We start from the raw sequence: 19697 nt of genomic DNA, 5'->3' as shown, positions 1-19697 counted from the left end.
GCGCACCGGCAACCCAATGTCATGCAAGTATTCATCAACTTCAAGCATTACCTAAAGTAACCTAAAACATTTTGCAGGTTACAAACTGATACTAATTTTTTATGTAGCAAGTTAATTATTATTTCTTCCAAAATAATTAGGGTTCATATAAGAGGGGAAACCCAACAAACACTGAAGCCTAACACACAACTTAGGAAGAATATCATACCTTTTCAACCTGTTTTCTGGCAGATAATTCCTTCTCAAGTTTCTCTTTATAATCATCTTCAACTTGCTTTTGGTGTGACTGTTTTTTTTTTTTGGTCAGCAAAAATAATATATATTGATATATGAAAAAGTACCAGAGGTACTATAGATACAAGAGTATGTAAGTAAAGCTAGTAAATCCTCATATCAGGCTGAGTACAGACTGATAGGAGATTACTAGCCTACTATAAAGCTACAACGATTACAGAACCACAGCTGGTGTCATCCTAGCTTTTGGTGTGACTGTTTAGACACAACCAAAATAGAAAATAAAAAATCAAGCATTCTAGTTTATAATTTGACTAATTCCATATCCAACCAAAATAGAGCAATAGCAGACTAAATTCACCTCCATTGCTTTTATCACGCCCTCTAGGTCTGCAGCTTTTTTTGACCATTCCTCGGAACTCTCTTTATATAGCTCATTAAGCTTATTAACCTAAAAATGGGACATATTCAAATTCAATATACATAATAAAAGACAAATCAAAAAATTTTGCTTATTATCTTGAGAAAATACATCATTGTTCATAAAGTGTCAAGACAACACTATACAAAGGATATGCATCTGTTCCCACAAAAATGAATTGGGAAAGAGTTATTGGGGAAGGAGGAGAAGAAGAATCGCGAGTGGAAGCCATAAAAGAGATCTAGGGTTCAAAACCTGCTCTGTATACGATAATAGGTAATAGATTTCAGAGAATAGTTAAGAGAACTGTTGGTGTTCAATGAAAAATTGTTATTCAACTACGTAAAGTATATATAATAGATCAGTTTGAGCCTAAACGCAAAACAAACTAGCAGGCTCTGACTACCTGTTAGTTAGAGATTACAGCTGGCAAAATATAAAGTCCTACTCCTACAAGACTAGTGTTGTACAGATAGTAAAAGTAAAGTACAGAGAAAAACTACTCTAATACTTTTTCACTTCTCTTTCGGTCTCTTCTGCCCGTCACTGCTTCTTCAAGGGTATTACTATCTCATATGCTCATGTAATGGACAGCATTGTTACATTCCAAGTTTTTTCGAGCACTATCCTGTCTCCCCTACATAGATTTCTTAGTATTAAAGGATCTATTGTCCTCACCATAGTTGTACTCCATCCCTCTTGTCTCAATTTATTTTGCTATCAAAATATACTATAGACTATAGACTCTTTGGCATCCTTAAAATATAATGCCCAAAAAAAATAGCCAATAATTTTGTTACGAGATGTTCATTCAATTCCCTATTAAACAATTCTATTCTCCAAGACTCATTCAGTCCCTCAATAATAAGCTGCAAAGCAACTTTTTAAAGAATTGGACTATTTCCTTAAGATTGAAGTAGAGCACTTTGCTGATGGGTCTTTACTCCTAACTCAGTCCAAATACATTAGAGAAGGCTAACATGGCAGAAGACAAGTGCATTTCCTCCCCCATGGTTGGAAGCTTAAAGTTGTAAGGGCAGACTACTCATTGAACAGAACAATTATTGGATCATTGCAGTATGCTACTATTACTCCTTCTGAGCTTTCATTCTCTGTCACCAAAGTGTGTCAATTTATGTCAGCACCTTTGGAGTCTCACTGAACAGAAGTCAAATGCATATTGCATTATCAAAAGGGTATTTATGAATCATGGCCTACATGCCAACCAGCATCATCAGCAATTCCTGTACAGCTCAATGCATATTTTGATGCAGATTGGGCTTCTAATCCTGATAACAGGAGGTCAACATGAGGGTCCTGCTTTTTTTTTGGCCTCAACTCCCGAGGCCCCCAACCTCATCTCTTTGTGATCTCGAAAACGAATAGTTCAGGAGCTTGAAGGCACTGCACATTCCCTCAGAATACCAGTGTGCTGACCTTTTGACCAAAGGCTCTCGCTCCCACTCAATTTCAAATGTTAAGAGACAAGCTGCAGGTGTCAGTTCTTCAGACCCTTGCTCAGCCACCTCCAGCTGGGGGGGGGGGGGCATGTTACAGTATTTTTCACAGGGTATTATTCAGAGCGCAATTGTACTGTATAGGACTATTAGTGTTCCATTACAACTGAACCCTCTGTAGCTCTTCATATAAATATCTGTTGTATCCCATCAGTTCAATAATACAATCTCTATTTTTTTTCATTCTCAAAACCCTTTCACCATTTTCTGAATCTTAAGAAGGGAGGTGGGATTGATGAATACCTCAAATGCTACTTATTCTGTGATCGTGACAGGTGTGCCAATGTCTAGGTTTCAAGGACAGGTGGAGATGGGCAAGGAGACCAGCATTGCCTTTACTGTTCATGTTAATCTTAATGTTTGCAAAGCCAAATAGTTAATGGCAGAACAAATCATGAAGCAGCTAGTCTAAAAAGCACATATAGATTTTTTTTTTGGGATGAGGGATCATGCATGCCAAAGGTTGTCATAACACTCACAGTGGAGAGTTCAGCAGATAATTGTTCTTCGTTGGCTGCAGCAACATCTTTAGCAGAAATTAATTCCTGAAAAGGCATTAAAAAAAATATCAATCAGGCAAGGTTCAAGTTAAAAGAAATTCAAGCATCACATTTCAAGATAATGTTCCATGTTCAACCTCCTGCACAGATTTAAGCTTCATTTCAAGTTCCCTCACTCTATCCTTATTCCACTGTAGAGATTTAGAGCTTTCACCAAACTGTCTCTGCATCTGAAAGCATTGGCAACAGCTCGAATATCATTAAAGCAAAGAGAATAAAACAAATTATAATTCAAAATGAGAAAGTCATTTTCAATTACAATATTAAACTAGCTTACATCTGCAAGCTTGGAAGTCATATCAGCTTCATATTCTGTGTGCTTTCTGCGCAGCTCAAAAACAATGTTAACTTTAGCATTCAACTCCTCGTTGAGCCAAGAATTCTGCCTCTCAACAATCTCCTTCTCCTGCTCACGCAAATTATCCGGTTACCGTGAAAGGAACATTCAAGTTTTCACTCCAGATAAAGCAAGAAAAAGTCTAGTCCACAATAAGAGCAATAAATGTTCAGACACATTTTGCCATTTCAGAAAACAGCAAATCAGACCAGCCCACTTGAAAATGTCCAAGCCATTTACGTTATATAATATATAATATGCCCCAACTATGATCCATTCATAAATGAGTCATTTAAAACAGTCAGTCAGTGAAGGAATCCAGTACCACTAGTAATCTGCTCAGGCATAAAAACAAAAAGGAAAATTGAAGGAAAGAAGTTACATAAAAGCAAACCATAAAGAAAAGACCTGTTCAAAGCGAGTGCAAGCAGCCCGGCACCGTGCCATTTCTGCCTCAACTTCACTCAACCGCGCCTCCTTATGAGCAGCATTTTCACTTAAACGAACCTTCAACAACACCATTGAAACATACAAGAGTATTACATTAACACAACAAAACATATCAACACCGTTACAACAAAACACATCAACTAAGCAACCAAACCAACAACCAAGAATTTAAATTGCAGTCGCCATGGTTTCAAATTGGGGTTGTAGTTGCAGTTTCATTGCAAATTTGCAATCCTTAACATCACGGGAAAATGCAGCCATCAGCCACAATTGCAGTCGCAGTTGAGTATGAAAAACCTTTACATTGCTGCCACAATTGCGGTTGCAGACCACAATTTAAAACCATGGCAGTTGCAAGAGCCGTTGCCGTGTTCCTTGATAGTGGGAAATTGCAAACAACTGCGTGGCCAATATGGCCACAACTGTGGTGGCAGACACTCCAAAAACCTTGACATTGCCACCGCAAACGGTGGACTGTTTTTTAAAACCTTGCTAACACCAAAAACCAAAAGGCAGAGAAACTCACAATCTTATCAAGATAACTCTTCATGGTTGCATTCTTCTCACTTAGCTCCAAATCCTTCTGCTCGTTCAACTCAAGCAACTGCCTCTTCGACTTGTGCAACTCCGCAACCTCCGTCCTCAACCGCTCTATCTCCCTATCTTTCTCGACCTAACAACAAAAACCAAAAAATTCAAAAATCACAACCAGCAAAGCAACAACACCAATGATAATAACAATATCATCGAGCAAATGAGAGAAACGTTTCGTTTAAACGATTCGTACCAATTGCAATTGGATTCGATGGTTCTGCGATTGCACCTCGGCGATTTCGCGGAGGCGCTGATCGAGAGAGGATTGAAGTTCGGCGACGTTCGACTCGAGTTTGGAGAACTCGGCGGTGAGGGAGAGGTACTTCTGCTCGATGAGGGAGCAGTTCTGCTCGGCGTTAATGTCGGCTGCGTCGGCCTTGGCGCGGACGGTGTCGAGCTCGTGGAGGAGGCCGCGGATGAAGGCGTCGGCCTTCGCGGCCACGGCGGCGCCGTCGCCGGAGCACCGCGCGAACTCCTCGTCGGAGAGGAAGAGAGGCATCGCGTGTGCCCTAATAGGAGAGAGTTCGAAAGGGATAGTGAAAGAAAAAAGGAAGAAAGAGAGAGTAAAAGGGAAATGGAAAAGAGGGAACGAAGGAAGGAAGAGAGAAATTTGAAGAATAAACGTAAAATAATAGAGAGAAGTGAAAATCGATAGTTTTGTTTGTGGATTCGTAGGATGTTTTACGGCTTCAGGCATGGGGGATTTTATATATATATATATATATACATATATATATATATATAGTATTTTTTATGAAAAAAATTCAGATTTATATTAGAAAATGAATAAATAATACAGTATATGCATTCAAATTCAATCACAAATATGTACCAAAATATAGATGTGATGTAAAAAAAATTCAATCACAAATTATTATAAAAATAAGTTTGCAGAATTTTATAATAAAAACTTTAAAAGTTATACCAATTATAAAATGTTGATTTTTAAAAAAAATTATCAAATATGTATGAATAATTATGATGTTAACTGAAACTATCTTAAAATTTAAATTAATTATATATGTTTTGAAATATAAAACTATTTTTTATCTTTAGAGATTTTAATGAAAAAGAATAAATAATATATGCATTAAAAATATTAAAAAAATTATCATAATTTTTTTTCTTGAGTTAAAGATCATAAGTGTCCTTAACCTACTAATTTTGCTCGCGGTACATGATTGTCGTCAGTCACAAGGAACGTGATACGTAGCATGGACCTCTACGGTGATTGGTGGTATTTGTGGCTCATCTAACAATAAAAAGTGGAGTCAAATGTAACCAAAGTGCGTATGGAAGTGCACCTCTTCCTCCACCCTATAACTATAGCAGTGTCTACTAATCCACGTGAACATCCTCTGCAGATGCTACATGACCTGGTCTTAAAAAGTTGTTGGTTATGGGGTGAGTCTTTCACTCCTCAAACGCCACAAACAACAAGCAAACACCATAAAATACTATCTACTTAACCACTGCATGTGATTGTCTAAGCAAGCAACACTCTCATATCCTAAGCACATAACTATTTCGCTCATTTCACAATAGGGCCCAACCACTGCCACCAAGCCTCCTAGGTCATGATGGTCATACTTTTTTATGTGGATGACAGTCGGGAGTGATCACCTCAAACAGATACAATGTACATCAATCCCCAACTCTCAACTTGAAAAATATAGTCTCAAAGCTAGTCTGGAATAGCAAAGTGAGGCATGTGAACTTTCCTATGTCAAATGAGTGCACCAAATATCGTGTAGTCACCACTCGCTAATTCCTCTAAGTTCTGTGAACCTCTTTGCCTACTACTCCCCAATGTATCTATGTCCATCATCCTTTTTCTCAATGCAACCTCACCATTCATAAATGGCACAGAATCTTTGGTTCCTTACTCTTACTTTGGTCTTCTCGCTCTTGTTATTGCGTCATGTGTGTAGCCCTCATGTTGCGTACGACAAACATAATCAAACATTCACACAATAAGAAATCGAGGCGAGGATCAAACATACGTATTACTCTCAAGAAATCAATCTCAATCTCTTAAGTAATCAGAAGAACATGTATCCACAAACAACATAATGGCTTAAATACAATCATCTGGAAGTTATAGAAAACAATTTGTCGAGGGTCGAATGCCCCCAAACCCAAACCACAACGCGTACAAAAAAATGGCAACATACATATATATACATAACAAAATATAAATTTGCATGCCACAAATATAATTGTCGGAGTTCACACTCTATTGTCTTATCATTCAACAATAACAACAACAACAATAATAATAAACAGGCCTTTCAAAAAATGTATTAGCAAAAAATCATCACAATTTCATTGTATGCATCAGTCATTAGCATTTGTAGTTTATCTCAGCAATCATATAACAATTAAATCAACAGTTCAAAAAATAAATAATTTTAAGGTAACTTTATCTAGATGCATTATTTCCAATGTTACAGTGTCTACTATCTAAATTTGTCGCTCAATTTTATAAAGTTTTGCTCCTAACTTATTCTCAGTTCTCTCGGTACTTTGAGAATCGATTTTTTCACAAACCTTATATGGTACCCTACAAATTCACACCTAATAAACTCATTTTTTATGTCAAAACTTTAATAAAACCAATTCATACGACTCTCACTTCTAGATTATTTTCATAACAAATTTTATCTAATAAATGTTCTAAAACTTATTTTATTCATAATTTTTGTTAGAAAACTCTGATTTAAGTGAAATTTAAGGCTAACCCTATGTTTTAACACTCAAAGAACTCATTTTTGGCATAAGAAACTCAGGGAAAATAGCTCAACATGCAGATCCAGAACAGGACAGCAAGCACAAAAATTTCAAGACAACAATGTTCAAGGAAGTTTAACAACAAACATAAGGTTCAAGAGTTAGAGAGACATCCCTTACCTTTCAAGAAGCTAACTCGAAATGTCCAAGCTTAACCCAAGATTAACACTCTTTGTGACTCAAGTTTCAATGCTTCAAAGGCAACTCAACGCATGAGCAAGAAGGAAATATGAAAAAGGAAGAACAAGGCTAGGGCAAGAAGGATGAAATAGCTTACCAAGCTCAAGAACACTTGTAAACTCTTGGAAGAAGAAGCAAAATAAGTCTTCTTTTCTCTCAATATGTGCCGAGCTAAATGGGAGAAAATGGTCAAGTTTTGGCTTTTAAAAACAATTCTAAGATAAGGTTATGGCTATGGACCAAAAGAAAATTGGATGTGGAAATTTTATCTCTCCGTTAAGTGTAATTTGGAATGACTAACTGACACAAAATTGACTAGAGATTAGACCATTTCCAACATGACCAGCCATGTCCTTTTAGGGTAAGTTTTACTTTTGAAATTTTTACTTAAAAAGGATAGAGTAGAATTTTGCCAAAAATGAGTATTCTCGCTTTATACCAAAACTAGTAAATTTTATCCTAACCGCCTTGACTACTGTGTTAATCTCCTTAGGATTACATGTAACCAGAGTGAACCTCACACATAGAGATCACTCTCATACAGAGCCAAATTACATTACCACTTAGTGTACGACACAATTTTGTTACAAATGAAGTTTTTATTTAAGCAGTTTTCACATCTCTATCAAACTAGACTAAACAAATTATTTATAATAATTATAAATATATATATATATAGCACAAAAACCAATAATTAAAAACATATAATCAATGCGATTAAATACACACAAGTACTATAATTAGTATATGGACATGAAACTCTTTGTCCATCAAAATTAATTTGAATTCAATTTTATTACAAAGACATAATGAAATCCCTATCCAATATTATTTAAATATGATGTATGAGGAATTGAATTTGTTAGATGAAGAGAGGTTAATTACTTTAGAAAATATTATTCATCAAAAAGAAAAAGTGGCTAAGCATTATACTAAAAAGGTTAAAAGAATCTTTTTGAATTAGAGACTTAGTTTGGAAAGTGATATTACCTATGGATAAAATATCTAAGGTATATGGTAAATGGTCACCAATTTGGGATTTTCCATATGTTATTGAAAAGGTTTTTTCAGGACATGCTTATACGATTCACGAAGTGAATACTGGTAGTTATATTGGTTCAATAAATGGAAAGTATTTAAAAAATTATAAACCAATTGTAACTAAAATAAAAATTTCCATAACTTAGAAATTAAAAGTGAAAGTGTTCAGATGGAAAGTTACATAAAGAAATGATCCCAAATAAACAATTAAAAAATCTTCTAAGATTCTAAGGATGATAAGGACTTTGCAGATTTAACATAATGATTCATTCTCATCTCATTGAAGGTTTCGATCCATTTCGATAATGCTTTCATAGATTCCTTTTTTGTATGTTCAACTTGCCTTCTCTTCTTAAGCGAACCCTTTAATTCTTGTACAATTTGACAAGCAGAAGAATAAAGGAAATCCTTATTATATTTGTTGGTTTCTTTGTTCTTTTGAAGCTCAGCCAATTTTTCTCGAACACCTCTGAGTTCGTCTTGGATTGGTTTAAGCTTCGCCAAAAACTCTTATTCTTTCTTGACCAAATCTTGTTCAAATTTCTCAACGTGTTCAATAGGACCCTGTATCAACATAATGTTTTCTTTCGCCTTCTAAAATCCTTCTTGAGCTTGAATGAGTTTAGTCCTACCTTGCTCTATTGAAGACTCAATTTCAATAATATTATAAGCATGTTGGCTACAAAGTTGGTGAGCCTTGAAAACATTGTTGAAAATGTTGAGGAATGGCTCCATTTCTTTATGAAGCTCATCAACCACTAAGTCATTGAATTTGAAGGCTTCATTTACTGTTTGTCGAAGTTTTTCTTTGTAGTCACGATTAGCTAAAAAGTTTTCCATATTCTTGTCAAAAGATAGTTTCCTAAAACATTTCACAACATCATCAAAATGTGTGAAAGGTTTATTGAGAATCACTTTTGAAGCTTTTCATGACATCAAATTTGAGGACCAGACATCAATGAAGGCAAAACAGTAAACATCAATAGGATTTGGATTATCATGGACAAAATCAATAAGTAAACTTAGGGATATGGCAAATTATTGTAGAACAATTAAAGTGGCCAATAGTATCCCGATAGACAAATTTTCTTGAGTAGTAGCAACAGTTTTTTCGATACCCGATGAAGATAAAGACTATTTTATAAACAAAATCGAAATTAGTATAGAAAAACTTTGAAGGATATTTTATACATTTTTCTGATCGAAGGATATAATGGTGTTGATTATCAAAAGATTGAGAAATATCATTAATAGGAGGTTCAACGATGATTACTGTAAGAGTATCCGCAAGTGGTAATTCCCCTTCATGGTGAGCAACTTCACATTGTTTTTCTTATTTGATGAGTGCACTAGAAGGATTATTGGTGTTAGACTCAATCTCCATGAAGTTCTCTTTAAAAAAAAAGGTTCTTCTTGAGATGGTTGTTTAGATGAAGATGATTCACTTCGTCTTTAAACTTTGTCCTTGTTCTTTGCATCATTCTTTTCAGTTGCTTCTCTTGCTTCTGGTGTCAAGATGGGAAGTTTTGAATCTAAAGCTAAAGACAAAAAAGTTAGAAATATAGAAAGATTTTAAGGAGCAAAATTGATTAAGATGACTATGATACTTACCATTCTTGTCCTTGTTGACACTTTTAGCATTAGAGCTAACAACATGAGTGTCATGAGTTTCTTCATCCTATTGTAAGACAAAAATTAGAATCAATATCGAAATGTGTTGGAATAAGGATCTATAAATATTCAAGTAAAAATATCTTATCATCTGTCGGATAGGAATGGCCTTGCAAAGAAGAAAGATCTACCACATTTACATCCTGTAAGCAAGATATGTAGGAGAAAAGGTGTTCAAAAACACACATTGCAGAATAAAATGATCTATTTTGTATTTAAATTATATTATAAACAGATGACATATTAAATAGTGTACCTGTTGATGAACTCTTGAAGCATAAAAATTCTTCAATAGTATGAGGACTCTACGTGTATCCACACCGAGACTGACCTCTATTCGTCAACAACTTTGACCAGTGGGAAAAAAAAAGAATGGAGAAGTGATATTGAGATTTTTTCAACGTGCAACCTAAGGCTCTATTTATAGCATGCTAAGGATACCAAATTTCTGATCAAATCAAAATCATTATTGATAGTATCCTTTCTTAAGCTATATTATTTCTTGTTACCTTTTATTGCTAACCATTTAGCAATTAAAATTGAAATGACAATTGACCAAGTCAAACTTGTATCTAGCCGCCTTTTCAACCCAAATTCCAAATACAAAATCATACATGTTTGTTTCTCTTCTTTCACCAAATCTTTCATATTATTTATATTTTCAGTGCTAGCAAAAATATAATAATATTTCACCTTTTTGAAATCAATTAATCATTTGATCATATTAAATTCTCTAATTTAATTAATCATCAAATATTAAAATAATTTCTTTAACAGAGATTAGAACACTCGTTTGTGTGTGATCCCGTAGGTTCAATACTAAGCCGGTAATATATTAATCAAATTAATATACTAATCAAGGTAGGCGTCTAGTAACACTCCTTAACGTCCGGATAACATGAAGTAGCATTTTACTTTCAAGAACCATTAGAAGAGTAGTGTAATGATTTCTTCCATCTTTACAGTTCTACGTTAACTCTAGAGTATGATATTATTGTCAAACCCTTTTGAGTTAACTCATAATGACTTAAGAAACTCTTCTTCTTTCATTTAATTTTCCTGGTCAGGATATAATTTTATTCATAGAGCTCAAACTCATTACCAAGAGTTGATGGATTCCTTCTTGATTAATCATTAATTCTACAGGTATTTAATCATATCCAATATTCATTCAACAAGTGCTCTAAATCATTAGGTGTCCGAAATCAAAATACAACAAATAACCTGTTAATTACTATGACAATTTCAAGTCAAAGAAAGCTATTATACCTCTTCTTGAAAATTTTCTATTGACAGTTTATGATAAATTTTAACCATTAGAAAATTTCAATTGAGTCAATTCAATGATCAGATCAACATGTGACTCATCTATATATGCAAATTAATAAATGAGATCTATTAATATTTATCCAATAAATATTATCACATATATATTAATCTATCTGCATTATTAATATCCTATTTATAATAATCCTATGATCAAGAACGGTTTAGATTAAAATTAGAATAAACTTGTTTCTCATTATCATAATCTCTATTATAATAACAAGTCTTTAATTTTAATCAATTACATTATCAAATGGACCATTTAATCAAATAGTGAAATATGACAATGAAAATAAAATAATATTTATCATTAAAATTAGAATTGATTACATGATGACTTGGATCATGAGCATACAAATTTATTCCCAACAAGATAACCAAGACTTATCTCTCAATATGTCATTCGAAAGGTGTGTCTCAATTAGTTTTCTAGATTTAGAATAGGTAGAGTAAATATTTCCTAAAGTTTCCTACAGAATAGTATGTTTAAATTTTTTGGAAAATAAAGATATATTTTATTACAATACTTATAAATTTATATAGAAATATTCAATAATTAAATAAAAGAAACTTTAAGGTAAAATACCTTTTGCTTTGGCTTCATTGAATAAGTCAATTTAAAAGAGGAATTGAATGGCATATCATCATGCAAGTCATAGTTTCCCTTGGTTATTTAAGACTAGAAAGCCAGTTAAAAGATGAATAATAAAAAAGGTGTTTCCCTTGGCATATCATCATGCAAGTCATCAAGGACGACAAACAAGGAAAATAAAATTTTGAAATACCTTGTTTCCAGTACTAATAGATAAAGGTGTTTTCCTCTTGCGAAAAGTCTTTTTGGAAGTTTCTATCTCGTCATCACTTCCCAATTCTTTGTTTCTTCTTGATGGGGAATCAATGAAAATAAATGAAACACATTCAAAATTTAAAGTTAGGATTCATAAGAAATAAATATTTGATAAAAGAAATTTACCATTTAATGTTATCATTTCACAATCCAATCATTCCTTAGGAATGATTGTTTAGGGTATTTTTTATAGTCACCAAGGTAAATTTTGGCAAAAGTAAATCTTTGAGAAAAGGGAGCATTTTCAAGTCTATAAATAGCAGAAAAAGGAAGCAGTTCTTGAACCCAGGAAGGATTTCAAAGATCTTTACTTCAAAACAAGCTTTTGGAAAAATGGGAAGGGTTTTTTTGGACAAAATCTAGAAAATTTGGTATTTCCTTTAGAATTATTACTCTACCATTTGATATATTTTTCTCTATCTTTTTCCTAAGTGCAAAAATGGCTTCTTGAAAGGCAGCTATAGGGTGAGTTGGATGATAACAAATCCGATAATTTTTTTTTTCAATTTTTTTAATTTCAAGAGCAAGCTCCTGTTTACCTGCGCTTCTTTTGCTAGTATCCTCCATAGAACCACAATAATTGATTAATTTCTCTAAGCAAGAAAAAAAAATAGAAAAATATCTTTGAGAATAATATTTTTTCCACCATTAATAGAAATCTTTGTTGATTAAGAAACAATTCTCAGAAGAGGATGGTTGGAATTGAAGTTTCACTCTAGGAGTTCCTTTTTTGATGACTGCATGAATAAGACTTTTGTCCCATTGAATCTGGTAAGAAAATGCTTTCTTTCAATATATTGGCATAGAGGGCAATTGACAAAGTCTAAATTGCCTTGCAAAAATTAGAGGTTGGTAAGGACAGAATCAAATATCCTTTGGAGTAATGCCAACAAAAAATACGTCCCATGTGAGGAAAACACTCCAAATTTCGATTAGCTCTGATTGTTGACTAAGAGTCTCACATGGAAATCTTTGTTTTAGCCATGATGGTCCAGGCAATTGAAATTTGAGACAAAGCTAAATCACTATTGAAGTGCTCAAATTAAAGAAAGGCCTTCATGTACTTCTTGTAACATTCATAAGTACAAAATTCCTTACTAGGTGTCAAGAAAGTAAATTGAGCTCCTTCTATGTTGAGTTCGATGTCATTTGGGATATCTCTTTTGAGAGTTATACGATTGGCTAAAATTGCATTTAACCAAAGTTGAATAAGCCATAAAGGACCAACTATATGCTTCATCTTCCCAAAAGCATCCATGATTTCAACAGCCTCGTCCATCACTTTGAAAATTGGAGCCAATAGAAATTTACTAAGACAAATTTCTTCTCGAAAATGAAGGGCTTATGCTAATTTATAGCAGTACATTGGAATTTGAAGATCAAGTACAAAGTAAAAGTGAAGAAGCCTAATACATTAGAAAAGCAATGTGTTCTTCATTATACAATTCTCCAATCTTTTTAGCATTATTTCCAATAAATTCATTGTAAGACTTAGCACTCCAATCAATATTGACTTCATTTCTTTCGATTTGATCCTCAAACAAACCTAGAGCATAAGTTTTTCCTAAAGGTTTGAGACTATTAATTAAAGCAATATCCATTAAAGTTGGTGAAATTGGACCACATGGAAGCTCCAAAGCATGTAGACTTTGATTCCAAAATAGAAAAAAAGTCATCAACATAGGCATATCCAAGATAACCACATCATACTTACTTAATTGAACCAATTAATAAATGTCTATGTTTTTCCTAACTTGGAACCCTACACTTTCCCTTTAACACTCTGCGCATAAACATTTTTCTCAAGGTAAACACTAGTCAGATTATTGTATAATTCACAGATCACAATACAAGTATTGTCACATTAAGTATTAACCATACTTATTCACAACCATATCTCATGTCTACAATTTAATATCTCATAATGTTACAATCCACCATCACATGTTTACGTGTATCTCACAAATTAACACATGTTTAACTTTGCATTTATACTCAATCTCAATAACAATCTTATGATTTCAAAGCAACATGTTATCTCACAATTGATCACATATTCAATTTATCACTTACACACAATTTCAATTACAATTTCATGATCCCAATATAACAATCTCGTAATTATAATCATACATGAAGAATTACAATATAATAAACACCCCAAAATAAATCATAAGTTGATTCCCTAAAGATCCTTACACATGTTCATTCTAAACCCAATTGCTATAAACTCATCCCTTACCTCTAAGAGGGCTCACATTTGTAGTCCGACAGTGATATCTGTTTGCCATATTAGGGTTTCCAAGTGTAGATAGAAGGAGAAAGGATTGGAGCCTCTAGTTTACTATTTGCGTGCGATGAGAATTTCTCCCTCCACAGACATTACTTTGAAGATCCCAACGGTGGAGATGAGAGGAAATGCATTTCAAACCTAGTGTCCAAATTTCACGATGATTCAACGGTTAACGAGTCTGAGATTGTAGTTTTACTGTGATAGATTTGGGTGTGTGCGGGAAAAACAAAGAGCTATGTGTGAGGGACATTCCCCTCACCATAGACATTATTTCGACAACTCAGTCATGGGTATGTTTTGAAATATGTTTCAAACATGGTGTTCAAATTTCACGATGATCCAAAGGTTAACGAGTCCAAAATTATTGTTTTACTGAGACAAGTTTGAATGTATGCATAAAAAGAGAGGGTTTTGGGAGAGGAATGAAGGAAAGCGAAATTGAAAGGAAGAAGAAGTGTAGAGACGTATACTGACCTAATATGTCTTTATTTATAAGTAGGATACTCAGGCCTATTATTTACTCTATTTTTCTTCATTTTATCATTTTATAAAAAGAAACTCTATTTTACTTTCTATCAAATGAATAAATAAAATATTTTTTAAGGACATATATTTATTTTATTTACCTTAAAACTATTATTTTTATTAATAAAATTATTTCTCCTTATTTATTTAATTATAAAAACTTCATTATTTTTCTAAAATTATTTATTATTAAATAAAATTATTTTTAATATATTTTACGAAAAATGGAGTGTTATATGTTCACTGCAACAAAGAGATAAAACAGCTTACGTGCTAAATGTCGTAGTTATATAATTATCGTTCGCCCCAATGAAGAGATAATATGGTCTATGTGCACATAATAGAATGAAAGTTCTTATAAAGTTATTATTCTTGAATACAACTTTATACGTAGTTCTAAAAGTTTTCAAATGAGTATACAATATTTTCTAAAAATGAGTTGTATTTATTTTGTTTTTATTTAATGTCATTTAAATTCTTTTTGGATGTAAAAACTCATGCTATGTTGTGCTCTCCTTCTTGTCCGTTATGCGCTCACTAAGTCTTCGTTTTGTAACTTACTCCCTTCTTTTATTTTATTTTCTGAGATACACAGGTAGTTGAGTAGTTGACTTACCCAGGAATTTGTTTATCTTTTTTGGTAGGCCTCCATTGTATTTGATATAGAGTATTTTTGTGTGACTCTAGTACAATGCAGCTATAGGAATAAATGTAATAATAGATATAGAGAAAATTCCTTTATTTTGAGTTGCAAATGATCCTATCTTATAGATATGTTTATGGTGTAATTATGATGTTTTGAGACACTTTGAAGATTAGCATGTATGACCAACATCACTATTAGTTGATATGTTGGATAGTATGTCAATGGCCTATGTTGTGATATGTGGTCTTGATATCTAACTGTTGGGTTTGGATATATATATATATATATATATATATATATATATATATATATATATATATATATATATAATATTTCTTCACAAATTATTCAATATAGGATTTGTCATGTTTTTAGGGGAAACTCTATCAGATTTTTGGTAACCACTTCTGGTTGATATTTTAATTGTGATTTAGAATGAGGTATTCTTAGACTAGCCAGGCTAAAGAAATTATATAACGTGTGTCAGTCATGATTTAATAGTAGGTCATGATAGGTTAACTATTTTTTATTATATGATTTCTTTTGCTTATTTTTTTTTCATTTAATCCCTTGAAACATCATGAGTTTTTATTTAACTCTCAAAATAGGAAACGAAAGAGAAAACTTCTAAGAAGATCAAATGAAACTCGTGATATTTAGACAAATTCAATGAAAATTTATATTATTTAGAGAAACAAAATAATAATTGCAAAGTGTAAAAAAATCATTTAATAAAAAATATATTTTATGAAAGACTTCTTTAAAATAAAATAAAAATGAGAAATCAACCATTAACATGTTGCTAGGCCGAATAAGATTGGATTCCATCTTCTTGGGGTACGATCTCACAGGTTTGAGTCTTATAGAAGAAAACATGAAAGTTAGGAAGAGAAAATTCTTTATAGTTGATCAGTCAAATTCTTCAACAAAAATTATATTGAAAATATTTGAGAAATTCTATTCAAGTAAGAAAAGCACAAATAATAGAAGAAAATGAAAGATATTGCATAAAATTGTTAAGTTTATGACTAAACTAAAGTCTCACCTTTTTTTTATTTTACCCAAACTAAACTAAATTAAAAATTGGCTTATAGTGATAGCCATTATAATTTTATGAGGAAACCTATTTTTTCTTTTCTTTTTCTTTATTGGGAGAATTTCTTTTTTTCAAGAAATATACAATAATTGAATGTTTATTTACTTATTCATGTACTTTATGTTTTAAAATAATTAATTCTAACTCTAATTATTGTTATAATTATTTTGAATTTAAATGTTTTAATTTTTAACCAAAACAATAATTGCAACTGTTTTAGAATTTGGTATTTAAATAATTTTTAAAATTCCAAGAAAGGAAGAAAAAATTATGAAATTAAATTCCAATAAAATAAAAAATATTTTTCAAACACCATTATTTATTAAATAATTTTTTATGAATATTTAAATAATTATAAAGGAAGCAAAAAATTTAGCCCCTTTTATCAATTTCTAGATCCATCCCTGCAAAATAAAAATAAAAATGAACAACATGAGTAACTAGACCTCTTAAAAACTCACCCTAAAATTTGAGAAACTTAAAAAAAATGTCTATATATTGCTAAAATAATAGAGATTAGATATGCCCCTCGAAGAAGAAGATCATCAACAATTGTCTTGCAGTCAATTTCAAAAATCACATTTTGGCAACCAAGATCTGATGTCCACTGAAGAGCATGCTAAAGTGTCCACCTTTCTGCCTGTGCAGGTGCTGCAACGCCATTGAAATTATAAACTGTTAATGAAGAATATAAGTAATTAGATCTACCAAGCAATTGCTTGTATTAAGCATCTTAGTTGCTTATTTACACTGAACCATGAATAATTTTAATTTCTTAAATTATTCCTCTCTTTTTTGTTGAAAGTTAAAGAGATTTTATTTAAGCATTGTTGGAACACAAGGTGTGTCCAAAATAACCAACCCAATAAATACAACCGCATAAAAAATGCTTACCCCTTCCAACTCACATCACATCCCAAAACCTTCTGAAATACAGTATCTCCCAAACCAATACTACTAACTATCCCAATACAACTGTGAAACTTTTTTTTTATTCGTAAGATCAAACTTAATTACTAAGAAGTTTAACAACAATTTAACATACATTAATCAACCAACTAAATTAGCTGCAGATCTAACAAAATTCCCACAAAACTGAAAAAAAAAAATACAATGGCACCTACGTATATGTAAAAACAACTTAGCATTAAAGCTCCCAAATTCAAGGTTTTGATTGCTTCTGAAAATGATGTCCTATGCGAACCAATACCAATACCTCACCACCACTAGTCTTCACAGCCAATCTGACCCCCCAACTGAACACCGAATATGTGTATCCTATTCAATGTACAAAACTCCATACGGTTATCTCACATTGTTAATTTCCCCCATAGTTTCTATTTCTGGCTTTTAGTTTATACTTAAAAGCAAGCATGTTGAAAATGTCTTTTTCATTTTAAAGATAAGAAGCTAGCCTTTAATTTGACATCCACTTACTGATTTTTAATTAATCATTGGCTATTAAATTTTCATGGGGCTACTTTGATGTTAATTAAGCTTTTTTGATTTCCAACTACGTTTTGCTTCAAATTCTCACAAAATAAATGGGCACGTACGCTAATTTGCTTTTACAGAACGTAGTATCCAAACTGAAGAATCTTACCGGCATGTCGCCGTCCACAATGAGACAAGAACAAGAGAAAATTAAAAACTCACCGTAACATGTGGCACTTGACTTACAATATTACACAAATCAAATTTCTTTCTTTCAACTAAAAACCATTAATTATTTACACAACTAAAAAAATCTATAAATAGAGCTACTTCAAGGTGCTGTTCTCCACCATCCATTTCATTTTTCACTCCCGCACTCTCTATCCTTTGCTTCTTTCCATTTCACAAACATGCATCCTTTTGTATTCACCTTATTATATATTATTCTTATCATTTTCTAGTTTGTTCTTAGCTGATTCTAGTAAAAGCCTAATGGACTTTAGCATCTATCTCATCCCATGCCAATCTCTCATGTCCCCTTTGTACAATTCCGAAATAACCTAAACTGAGTTAGTTAAAAGTGTTGTCATACGACACATGGCTCGATTCAAAAGAGTTGACTTTATTGGTCAAATCTCATCACCACCATCACCATTGTCATCACTATCACCATTATCATCATCATCATTAACACCATTACTAGTCGAAAATATCATAACTCTTATCTCTGACCATGATAAATACTTAATGAGATTCTCCTAAGGTATCCCGGGTGTTGAAAGGTTTGCAATTTTTGACATAGGAGAGTGATCTCTCTTGGCTACAATTCATCCCATGTAAAACATGTTACCCCCAAGACACACCACCCAGGATGCACCACTGTTTGATCCTACTCAATCTTCAATCTACATGGATGTGTCATGTGAGGCATAACCATGCACACTAATCCCCCAAAACCAACTGATTGTGGGAACTCAAAACAATACATTTACCTTCACCAATATGGTGAGAATTCAATCATCATTGGGAGATTGAACTATGACACCATTGGTTTTGGTTCAACGGGTATGGAACAAAGTGGCGTCACATTTCCCAAATCTATTTTTGGGTGTGTCTTTTATAGCAATTTCAGGTTTAAGATAAGTACCAAGGCCTATGGCATTGTAGACCTTGGGTCTGGCCCATTGTCACTAGCTTCACAACTAGGTGGCCAAATTGGCCACAAATTTTCCTATTGTTTTAGTTCAACCTCAACCGGGAAATTGAAATTTGGTTCCATGGAACCAACAAATGGGGTTGTGTCCACACCCCTTATGATAAACCCTTCTTACCCTTCATATTATGTCCTCAATTTAGAGGGCATCACAATTGGACAAAAAAAGGTGCTGGTCAAACTAGTGGCAACATAATCAATGATTCGGTGCCCATACTGACACATCTTGAACAAGGAATTTACACCGATTTTATAAGTTCGGTGAAGGAAGCTATTGATGTGGAAGTTGCAGAAGATGCTCCAACCCCATTTGAATACTGTGTTAGAAATCCAACCAACATGAATTTCCCCGAATTTGTGCTTCATTTTACAGGGGCCGATGTTGTCCTAAACCCAAACAACATGTTCATTGCCTTGGACAACAACTTGGTTTGCATGGCGGTGGACCCTCCAAAGGAATTTCCATCTTTGGAAATTGGACACAGGTTAATTTTCGAGTGGAGTATGACCTTGGAGAGATAA

At 33.0% G+C, this 19697-nt stretch overlaps 2 protein-coding genes across 2 annotated transcripts in view; one reads left to right on the top strand and one right to left on the bottom strand.

Annotated features, from left to right (window-relative positions):
• The window catches only part of LOC100811882 (nuclear-pore anchor), a 36115-nt gene extending 31329 nt beyond the window's left edge, over window positions 1–4786 (bottom strand). The window contains exons 1-8 of the mRNA XM_006598165.4: window positions 4307–4786; window positions 4046–4192; window positions 3478–3576; window positions 3010–3138; window positions 2810–2902; window positions 2652–2717; window positions 596–685; window positions 209–286 (exon numbers count right to left, since the gene is read on the bottom strand). Coding sequence (XP_006598228.1) covers window positions 209–286; window positions 596–685; window positions 2652–2717; window positions 2810–2902; window positions 3010–3138; window positions 3478–3576; window positions 4046–4192; window positions 4307–4612 — 1008 coding nt within the window. The 5' untranslated portion in view covers window positions 4613–4786. The remainder of the gene's footprint in view (window positions 1–208; window positions 287–595; window positions 686–2651; window positions 2718–2809; window positions 2903–3009; window positions 3139–3477; window positions 3577–4045; window positions 4193–4306) is intronic.
• A 14111-nt stretch (window positions 4787–18897) lies between these two features.
• LOC102668414 (uncharacterized) lies at window positions 18898–19697 on the top strand. The gene is made up of 2 exons (XM_006598585.1): window positions 18898–19125; window positions 19206–19697. Exons 1-2 carry the CDS (start codon window positions 18898–18900, stop codon window positions 19695–19697), a joined length of 720 nt encoding a protein of 239 aa, XP_006598648.1.

The sequence above is a fragment of the Glycine max genome, chromosome 15 (genome assembly GCF_000004515.6).
Source record: "Glycine max cultivar Williams 82 chromosome 15, Glycine_max_v4.0, whole genome shotgun sequence".
Taxonomy (NCBI): domain Eukaryota; kingdom Viridiplantae; phylum Streptophyta; class Magnoliopsida; order Fabales; family Fabaceae; genus Glycine; species Glycine max.
The sequence above is the reverse complement of the archived record's forward strand: the minus strand, read 5'-3'. Positions and strand labels throughout refer to the sequence as shown.